Raw genomic sequence first — 10,425 nt, forward strand, 5'->3', positions numbered from 1 at the left:
TTGTCCATGCTTGGACTTGTATCTGCTTTTGCACTTTGTTTTTGTAATTCTGCATATTTTATTATATGTTTTTTTAAGCATTTCATTAGTGAAATCTCTTATTTGCATATGCCCATAGTAGCTATTGTGTGTATTTGACACTTGGTATTATATTTTGAAAAATTAATGTTTCTTTAATACTCTTGTCTTTTATGTCTTCCATTGTGTAAAATTGTCTTGTGATTTTAACTTTTTGTAAGTTTTCTTTAATAATCATGTCCTTTTTGTGATAGATAGATATGTGTATGATTTTCATAAAATAACTTTAGCATTGTTTGCATCTCTCTTAATATTATTCTACTATGGTCAAGTTTGTCAATGACTATCATGTTTGAAGTTAATGATTTTTCAAAATCAATTCTTACTTTAAATAATTTTAAAAATGTTAAATTGACTTATTATATATTTTGTACATATTTTATGTTTGTGTGCTTGGTCATCCTCTCTTCATAATATATATTATATATATATATATAAGTATAGTTATTTCTTGTCAGATTGCTCTTGTTCTGCTCTCTTTACTGGTTCTCTAAATATTGGCGGTATTGATGATTCTAAAGACATTTTGAGAATATCAAGAATTGATGATATTGAAGGCTACATTTGGAAGGCATCGATGGCATGATTCGTGATATTTGGCAGGCTGGTGATGAGACTTGAAAAGAGATAGAGTCCATCTCGTTAGACTCTGTCTGTTGAGAGGATAACGTGCCTGAATTACCGTGGGAGTTACTGCTGGCTTTAACACATACAACATACAAATTCTTGTCTAAAACCCTAAATCTTTCCGAATTTCTGGTTATAACTAACCAAAATTAAGCAACCCAGTAAGACTACCGAAAGAATGCTCAAATAAAACTCAATTAAACACAGAGAACTACAGAACCAACCAATTAGAACAAAATGTGGCCACCAAATTCAAGCGAAGGAGAGAGAGAGAGAGAAAGAAATGAAAGGAAATGTAGGAGGCGTACGGCGAGTATGACGACCATGTAGACGGAGATCGTGATCAAGAACGCCTTCTGCTCTTGCTTGCAGCAGTTCTTGAGTTCCCAATTCACCATCTCCGCTCCAAAAGATCATGAAATCCCTTGGGTTCCTTTGGGCTGGGAGGGTCTTTTATTTTCTCGTGCTGTGGAACAGAGAAAGCCGAGCACTTCAGCCAAACAGAGAACAAGAAACAGAGAGAGAAAGAGATTCTCCCTCTATGTCTTGTCTGAAGAGAGTTGCGGTTGGGGACGTCTCTCCCTATCTCTCTTTCGCTTCAAGAGAGAGAGTTCGAATTTTCGAAAAGGTCAAAAAAAAAGGTGAGGAACGGGTAGCGCCGTTAACGGGTCGGACCTTCACCATCTCGGTGATCCAGATCGGGCATTGAGTTTCCAATAAAAATAATATATTTTATGTTTTTATATTTAAAATTAAGGATCTTACATGGAACTCAGGTTGGACCTGGGTCTGGTATGAAATTTCATAACCCAATTCTTAATTGGACCTCCTTATTTAGTACCAAACACAAAATCCTATCAGATTCGGCACGTATCAGGATGCGTTAGTACCCAACCCGTTGACACTGAGCAATTGTGAGTTGTGAAAGGTTCAGATCATGCCCAACCAGATCCGATAAGCAAGCGTGGTTCACGTACACTTTGTTTTTAATATCCATCAGGCATGGATGGAGTTGGATTCAGTTCCATGCGGGTTTTGAAGTGCAGATATGGAGTTATAATCAGGTCTCGTGAGTCCGACCTGATTAGTTTGTTGGATCCATAGCATCAAGTCCAAACCCGAGCCGTGGCAGCCCAGGACTCCTCCTGAAGGTTAATAACTGCAAGTAACTGCAAATAACCGCAGCTCATCTTTTAGATAGACGGTCAGGAATGGATGTAATCCGAGAGATTCCATACAAATCACCAGAGTTGACAGAAATGCCCTTAGACGAAAGGAAGTTTCCCCAATCATGCTCCTCAGAATAGATGAGCTGCCCAACCCGAACCCGCCTAAGAGGCGGGTTGGCGGGTCGGGTTGGCGGGTCGTGTCAGAAATTGCCACCCCTACCTCAGAAATTAGACCGACTAAGGGTGTCAATGTTATGGATTTGGGCCACATATCCTACCAAATTTGAATCCGATCTGATCAAGTAAGCATACAATTTTGGATCTACTTTAAATGGCGTTCGAATTCAAATACATTAACTGCATATCCAGTTAGGTCACATATGTGGTTTCAAAGTACTGGTGGGCATCAGTCCGGCCACGCCCGGCCCAAGCCCATTTAGAGCTAGGCCCGCCCATTTATTAACAGGGTCGGGCTTTAAACCGGTTCTTAATGGGCTCGGGTTTGAAGCACAGCCCATGACCTGGCACATTGGCCCAATGCCCCAATGTAATAAGGGTCGAGCTGGGTCGAGCAGGCCCGACTCAAACCTAATTAATTAGTGCAACTAACTAGGTAAATAATAAATAATTAACAAGTTTTCATGTACCAAACTAATTATCTTTTTAGTTTTTATAAAATTAATGCAACTAATTAGGTGAATAATAATAGTTACCAAGTTGCTATGTAGTTAATTACTATTTTTTTATTATTATTAAAAATTAATAAATAACTCAGGTCAGCTCAATAACCTACGAGCTAGCCCGAACCCGGCCCACGCATATAACGGGTCAGGTTTCGTCCCTATAGCTAACAAGCTCGAGCCTAAAACCTTGATCCAAACCCAGCCCATGGCGGGCCGAATCAGCTTGGCCCATCGGGTCGCTCGGCTCGTTGCCCACCCCTATTTCAAAGTAAGGACTTCATTTATCCAAATATAAATCTACGAATCAAATTAATCTAGATCCGTTTTTGCTTACATGCTAACCGAATCTGACTGGTTAACATCCTTGGCTCAGACTAGACCAACTTTACCTCATTTTCAAGGTTCCTCTTGAAACTTTTATTCATTTGTTGAACTATTCCTTGGTCAAAAGAAGTGTAGTGTCTAGTCTTGACTGGTTCAATAATGATCTGCCAATTTATCCATTTTTAGCCCATTTTGTCTGTAACATCCCAAATTTTTTATCTCGAAAATCATATAATTTTTTTTTAAAGGGTTTCATAAATTTGCAGTAGAAATTCAAACGAGATAAAAATTGGATGTATTACTTCACGATTACATTTTTTCCTACATATACATTGAATTTAAAGATTAACATTCATAAATTAAACTAATATCCATTATATTTGAAATTCAATAATAACAGTTCTTTTAAATTTAAATATTAATCAGAGTCTTGAGCATTATAAAATGCTTGCAATCCAAAATAGTCGAAGGGTTGGGAAAGGCTTGGCTCAGTCCCCATCGCAACCTCCTGCCGTCGCTTATGAACTCATTCGCGATTTGAAAACATTTAATTCCATTGGGTCAAACAATTAAGTCGCAGTAGGGTAGAGCTATTTAAAACACATAAATTAAAATAAGTAGACATAAATTACTTTGATCATTCACCTATTCAAATAAAATTAAATACATCAGAATTACAAGCACAAATCTCTAATATATCATTCAAGCATACATTCATAAAATCTCTTTTAATCAATCATGCACTTAACTACGAATAATTAAATATGCTTGCACTTATCATTGTAGAAATCGATTATATGCATGAGTAATTTATTATCTTTAATCAAGTTTTCTTTCTTAGATGATGCATGCTATGCCTATCTAAATGCATAATCAATTAATATTACAATTCTTATATTTGTGGATAGAAACATAGGCAGTAGTCTTGGGTCAGGGTCATGGCGCAAGCAGTATTTTCAAACAGGGTGATTTTTGTCTGGCCAGACACCATTCATCAGTGTTGAGTGAGGGACACCAAGAGTGAGAGAAGCTCCCACACTACCATCCCGATGCATTGGACTTTACTCATGAGATTTTGTACCCTCACACTACAGTCTAATGTGGAGGGTTCTCCTATCTTCGTGGCTTAGGAAGAGCAACCTTTTGTTCTCAATTAAGTTAATTTCTTTTCCATACAACACTCATATAGGAATCCACTTAAGAGATTCAGCCTCTTCAGGGCTCATGGATGCACATTTTGAAACATAAAATTTGGTATAATTGTGCATGTTGTTCTTTTATTTCAAACTTAAGTTTCTTTACATTTAAATACATCTAATCATTCACATCACCGTCATGTATATGACAGTCATATAAAAAAAGCATTCATGGTCCATTAACATTCACATTTAATTCGCAAGGAGGACTCTTTCACCCCGTTCATTAGCGAGAGGCCACGAAGGCAAGCTAGTGCATTAGCACATTATTCAATTCATGCCACATAATTGGCACTTAGTTCCCTGTAGAAAATTGATTTATAACAATTCATACACTATACAAAGTTCATTCGCAAAAGCGCACACAAAATACATATAATTCACAAGTATATGTTAATTGGGTCTTGGACCAGTTTAAAACTCGTAAAAACTCAATTATGTCTTATTGTTACATAGGTTGCAAAAAAAAATTCTTTGTCGGACAAAACTGAATTTTTTTATAGATGACAAATAATTTTGTCAACTTTTCAATGCCACAAACCGTTCATAAAAATTCCTCTGGATAAGGCAGATACGATCGATTTAGTGCACACCTACACTTTTTTGTTTTGACTATCAATGTTCAGTGCTCAATTCAAGAACAAAGCTCAAAATTTTACCAAAGCTGTGAAATTTTGTTAGCTTCCCAACACAATAAACCATTTATAAAAACTCTTCAGGATGAGGGAGATACAAATAATTTACCGATAAGATGTCAGGCTGAAAATACGTAGAAACGAAAAATATGCATTCGGGTGGGCCAAAACAGGCTACCCAAATTCATGTTTTCGAAAAAATTTCACATGATCATATTAAATAAAACCTCAAAACCAACATCACATTAATTTCTAAACTATCTACCATGGACCAATCCCATTTTTACAATTGTTAGGCCAGAAAACCGATTCGTCTCTTCAAACCTTATTTCCGAAAAAATAATTTTGGTACTTTTACAATAAGACACACCATGACGCATATTTTTCCATGACAAAAACAATGAAAAGCATCCTAAGAACCACAGTACATGAACATGAACATTAACTATATTTTTTAACTAAAATTTTGCAAGAAGCAAATAAACATTGCATGTATTTCAAAAAATTATAATTTTTATTTCTGAAAAAGTCCATATCATGCGTGGCCTTGTCTTCTTTTTGTTTTTAAATTTTAGTAATTCAAACATTAGGAGTTGGAACCGATTTCTTCTAGGAAAAATCAGCATCAACCCTCCTTAATCAAATCAAATTTGGATTTTTTCACAAATTCTTTCTTTAACAATAGCTTGAATCAAATTCAAAAACTGATTTTGAAGAAAATAACTTTTGAGAGTGGCTTTCTTTCAAAAACCCTCTCTATTAAATTTTTTAACAAACTCAACACCAATCCCACACATGGGGGGTTTGGTACAAGGTTTGTTCTTATTAAAAATCAGAATAACATGTGTCTACGAGTTTCAATTTACGTGTAGAGAATAGAACCCCTACCACTTTCGCGAAAACGTATCCTTAGGTTGCATAATCGAACTTCGTACACGAACCAGCCACCCACTACGTATGGTGATCACACTAACATACTCCTTACACTCCAACTACACACATGAATGTTATCTTTGTTGGGCCAAGGGGGAAAGCACAAGGAAAGCATAGAGAATAGAAAGGAGAAAGGAGGGGAATCTAAGGAGCAAGAGGGAAAAGATAGAGCAAAATACCATTAAGGCAAAATAGGGGGGGGGGGGGGGCATAAGTCCCTCCCATGCTTTTATAGGAGTTGGGGTGAGTTCAATAGCTGAGTTAATTTGAGTCCTTGATCTGAATTAAGGCATTCTTTCCTTTTCTCTAAAATTTTCTACTTTCCCTTTTTTTATTTTAAATTCTTTTTTTTTGTATTATATTTTGTTTGGCTTAGGGTGTAGGTATGCCACATGTATATGTGTATTACATATTATGTAGTATATAATACATAGAATATGGGCTGGTCGACCCCCATGGGTCCAACTTTTCCATATTCCTATTTTTTTTCAAGCAAGCAAGTTTGACTAGTTTTTTATCTTTTTTTTTTCTTTCTTTCTTTTCTTTCCCCATGACCACCTTCCTTCTTCTTATTATTCCCGCCATCCCCATCCCAGAAATCTCTTGGATGGGACGCCTCCCCCCCCTTGGGAGGCTTCTACTTGAAAAAGATAAGTTTAGACTAATTTTTTCATGCCTTGATTTTTGGTAAGTTTTATAATTCTTTGATTTTAAAGTTTTATTTTTATTTTATATTTTTAAAATTGAAAAGGAGTGCCACACAGGATGAGAAGGCCCACCTATGGACTCCTACAAGTTTATTAATTTTAGTTGAATCAAAATTTCTATTCCACTTAATTTATTTTCTAATTAATTAAATTTATAATTTGGATTTTAATTCTCTTAAAACTAGAATTTAGAATTAAATGAAGTGACTCTAAATTAACTTCAAATGATTTTCAAATGTATGTACATGTTTCTAAACCAAAATTTTGTCTAGTTTAGTTATTTATTTTCTAAACACAAATTTCTAATTTCTCAAAAATAAATTTTGAAAAAAAAGGATTTTCACTAGGGTCGATGGGACCCTTGGACGTGTGAGTGTATTTGCTATTTTTTTGTAAATTAGATTTCATACTCATGAAACTAAATTCAATTTCATTGAATTTACATTACATGCATAACAAATTATCATAAATTCATCTAAAATCCTATTTGACTTTATTTCAATAAAATTTATCAGTTATTTTATTAAATTCTACCTTTTTCATAAATTTGATTCTAAATGTGAATTTCACTAAGATCAACTTGAATCAACTCTAATTTTTTATAAGATATTTCTTATAATTCATCTTGGACTTGTTTGCATTTTTACACTTTTTTCTCATAAAATTCAACATTAATATTATTTTATTCATTAAAAATACTCTGAAGAATTGTGGGTATTACCTCTAAATTCTATTTAAAATTCTAAATTCAATTTCAACAAAAAAACAAATTATTGTATATTTCAAACTTGAATTAATATTCAATTAGGTCTTGATGTAGATTCGAATCAAACTCAAATCTAATTATTTGAGATATATTTATTAAATCTAAATTCAAATCCAAATGCGATCCGAATTCAAATTCCCAAATCAAAATTCAAATTCAATAAACTCTAAAAATCGAAATTGAAATTGAAATTTAATGAGACTCCAAATTCAAATACACACTCAATTCGAATCTAGACTAATATTGAAATTCAAATTAAATTCTATTTAAGTTCAACTTAAATCCAGATTAAATCTGATTAAAAATAAAAAACCCGATTCAAAATAAATTCTTAGCTTGAAATTTATTATGAATCCTAATTAATGTTTGAATCACACTTTAATTTTCATTTTAATTTTAAATAATATTTTAGCCTTAAATTCATCATTTTTCTTGTAAAAATATCAAAATTTCATGAGTTTAACATTGTCGCTCCCAAGTAGACCGATTGCCTCAAGTCTATATTGTCTAAACCCACAATAATCAAGCCTTAACACCCAAATTTCTAAAAAAGAAACCTTGAATCCATAAAAACCATTTTCACTATTTGGGTTCTTCCATTCTTTTTTAGATTTTTTTATTTAAAACATAAATATCAATTTAAATAAGGCTTTCTCATGTTGAATACACATCCATCATCGATTTAGAATATCAAACACGAAATCAATTCTATAAAAATATACATAAATCTCTCCAAAACCAATTTTTTCCAAAATCATTTTTAGAGAACTGGTTATATTAAGAAACCAATAATATCAACCATATCCATGTGATCGACTGATATATATGTGTTATTGAGTATATGTGAATCATCCACAGCATGTACATGCATCCCAAATATGTACATGCTAGAGTATGTGTATCTACCTCAAAAGGTAGAAAATATGATACTAAAAATCGAAATGTGATTATAGCACCGTAGTGGATTTCTTTTCTTCAATGCACACTGTATATCAATGTGTGCAACTTCAATGTTGGCTGAACCAGACATGCACCAGACCTCCTAAGGGGCGTGGTCTAGGGAGGAAGAAGAAGAAAAATGAGAGAAAAAGAAAGAAAAATTAGAGAAGAGAGAGAGTTTTAGAGAGAGAGGGCTAGTTCCCAATGGGGGCAACATGTGGGGGTCTCCCGCTTCATAATTTTCATATGGGATATCTCAATCCCATGTGGACTCTTTCATTAGACTAAAAAAAACTATCTATTATATATTTTTTTGTTTTTATCCATTAGGACTCTAATTAATTTAAGTGTTTTAAATAACTTAGAAAGTTAGGATGGTCCCACCCTATAAAGAGTCCTATTTAATTTATAAGTTCTTAATTATATTAATTACCTACATAATAATTATAATTAATTAATTAAATTCGTGAAAGTTCTAATTAAAAATGAAAGATTCACCAAGTAGGATGGGCTCACCTAGGGGGATGTCCCACCCTATTGGTTTCCTATGTGATTAACTTACTTTAATTTTTCATAAATTAATTAATTAATTATTTATTTCAAATTCAATTTGGATCGAGACCACATCCAAATCTATATCCATATCCATTCCAATTCCAAAACATAAGCACAAGTCCTTTGTTGAGTTCATTAAGGTGGATTCCTAAATGGAGTCTTGTAGATACCCCATTTTCGACTAAGATATTTTTAATGTCAAGATCCTCCATATTCTTCACCATAACTAACTTTAATATGATTTTTGACATTCAAAACTACCGCTTTAAGGTTTTGACTTAAAGAAAAGTTAAAGAAGAGGTTCTCAACTTTCTAACAAGCAAAAAATCAAGTCAAACTTATGCCAAAATAAAAAATTATGGTGAAATTTTTTTTTGGTGTTAACTATACTTCTTTTTTAAGAATTGTCATTAGCATATATTGAATCATAATCATCATCACACTTGAAATTGGCATCAATCCCTTTCAAGTGTCATCTTTGTTAGTCATCTTTTAGGTCGTGACATCAACATCCCTTAATGACACATTAAATTATTGTTAACAACCATCACTTGCGTAAATTATTGCAATCAGATGTCACCCCCATGATCTCTTATCAATAGATGGGTTAACGATAAAAACATTTGTTGTTAACACATTTGTCATTATTGGATTCTAACCATTTTTTTTAGAAGATGCATCCCGTCCTTCTGTGTTGTTTTGCCTTTTTGGATTGAAACGAGGAATCCTCCTCTCTTAATTACATTTATTAAATTTTAAATCCTAATCCTAAATACTCTCCTCTAAACCTAATCTTGACCCTTTATTCAAACACCTTTGGCTTTTTTGGATCCCGAATACATAAGAAACATATTAAGATATGTTGAAAAACTATAAATAGGGGGGTCCTCTTCCTATTTCATATTCTGGAATCCAAGTAACTCTATGCTGTCAAAATTTCAATCTCTACACGGCCTAGCCTAGCCGACCTATCTTATCGAGCCTACCTAACCTAGCCTAAGGTCATATCCCCAATCTCACATTCACTTTAAGCCTATGCCTAGTCGAAGTGCCGCTTGTGTTCTCATGCTCATCAATCAGTAGAAAGGACTCCTAAGCCTGAGGTGAGATTCAATTATTTTAATCTATATTTTATTTGTTTTATGTATTTTTTCAAGTTTTAATAGTCTGAATGTTCATATATTATTTGTCTTTATGTTTTTTTTTTTTTTGAGTTTTGGTGTCTTTTTTAGTATTGTGCCTGAGGTACGTACAATCGTAACACCAACGCCCAAAAAACAAAGGTCGGAGGTCTCTATTCCGGTTGATTCATGCTCAACAGATAAGGAAAGGCACGATAAGGAATCAGGTTTTGTGTTTATTTTCTTAAATACTATATTTTTTGTGAAAACCTTTTGTTTTTATTTTTCAAAAATTCGAGAGGGATTCACATACTCCAATTTAAAGATAGGCAAGTCAATCTGGTCAATCCAAAAGGATTTGATAAAGGCAAGAACTAGTCAAGCTCGTCACAAAATAAGGCTCAGCAGAAGCGGTCACAGATTCTGCCCAGGCAGCACTGTAGACTGTAGTCAAAACAGTTCACTCGGTTGCATGCGTGAACATACACACACGGAAGCCCATGTTGTTGTAGAGATTGGGAAGTTACTCTATATTTATATTGTCTAATGGTTTTCCTTTTCTTTTGAGTATCGGCAGGCAACCACGACATCTGAACACAGATTGTCTTTCTTTTCTTTTTAATTTTTTCGGTCTAAGATTCTGGAATATGCGTTTCATGTGGAAGCATAAAACTGTAAAAACAATTACTGTC

At 33.8% G+C, this 10,425-nt stretch overlaps 1 protein-coding gene across 7 annotated transcripts in view; it reads right to left on the bottom strand.

Annotated features, from left to right (window-relative positions):
* The window catches only part of LOC149827403 (uncharacterized), a 75,583-nt gene extending 74,279 nt beyond the window's left edge, over positions 1 to 1,304 (bottom strand). For all 7 annotated transcript variants that reach the window (XM_090019345.1, XM_090019339.1, XM_090019344.1 and 4 more), the window contains exon 1: positions 1,014 to 1,304. In XM_090019345.1, the coding sequence (XP_089875471.1) occupies positions 1,014 to 1,103 (90 nt within the window). In that variant the 5' untranslated portion in view covers positions 1,104 to 1,304. The remainder of the gene's footprint in view (positions 1 to 1,013) is intronic.
* Positions 1,305 to 10,425: the final 9,121 nt, after the last annotated feature.

The sequence above is a fragment of the Nuphar pumila genome, chromosome 10 (assembly GCF_984573655.1).
Source record: "Nuphar pumila chromosome 10, dmNupPumi1.hap1.1, whole genome shotgun sequence".
Lineage (NCBI taxonomy): Eukaryota > Viridiplantae > Streptophyta > Magnoliopsida > Nymphaeales > Nymphaeaceae > Nuphar > Nuphar pumila.